This window comes from Sinocyclocheilus anshuiensis, unplaced genomic scaffold, assembly GCF_001515605.1.
Source record: "Sinocyclocheilus anshuiensis isolate Anshui unplaced genomic scaffold, SAMN03320099.WGS_v1.1 C31912952, whole genome shotgun sequence".
Classification (NCBI taxonomy): Eukaryota; Metazoa; Chordata; class Actinopteri; order Cypriniformes; family Cyprinidae; genus Sinocyclocheilus; species Sinocyclocheilus anshuiensis.
The window spans coordinates 1-574 of record NW_015607115.1 but is presented as its reverse complement, the minus strand read 5'-3'; the positions used below and the strand labels follow the sequence as shown (position 1 = coordinate 574).

Sequence of the window (574 nt, the reverse complement as noted above, 5' to 3'; positions counted from 1 at the left end):
AAAAATGGCTCAGGAGAATCCAAAGATGCACAACTCGGAGATCAGTAAGCGCCTCGGAGCAGAGTGGAAAGTCATGTCCGAGCCGGAAAAGCGACCCTTCATTGACGAGGCGAAAAGACTGCGTGCCATGCACATGAAGGAGCATCCGGATTACAAGTACCGACCCCGGAGGAAGAACAAGACGCTGCTCAAGAAGGACAAGTACTCTTTGGCGGGTGGCCTGCTCGCTGGACCAGGTGGCGGAGGCAGCTTGGGGCTGGCAATAGGTGCAGCGGGGGTCGGGCAGAGGTTAGACAGTCCGGTGGGTCACGGCGGCAACACCGCGGCGAGCTACGCGCACATGAACGGCTGGACCAACGGGGCGTACTCGGGGCAGGTAGCGGCCGCCGCGGCTGCAGCCGCAATGATGCAGGAGGCGCAGCTCGCCTACAGCCAGCACCCGGGCAGCGGAGCGCATCACCACCACGGACACCATCACCATCCGCATAATCCCCAGCCTATGCACCGCTACGAAATGACGGCTCTCCAGTACAGCCCCATCTCAAACTCTCAGAGCTACATGAGCGCCTCGCCG

General features: G+C 61.3%; 1 protein-coding gene across 1 annotated transcript; it reads left to right on the top strand.

The window, feature by feature from the left end:
• Nucleotides 1-7: 7 nt before the first annotated feature.
• LOC107682233 (transcription factor Sox-1b-like) lies at nt 8-571 on the top strand (the record flags this gene model as incomplete). Its single annotated transcript, XM_016478548.1, has 1 exon — nt 8-571. A coding segment is annotated over exon 1 (546 nt), but the record flags the coding sequence as incomplete, so codon positions are not given.
• Between the last annotated feature and the right edge of the window lie 3 nt (nt 572-574).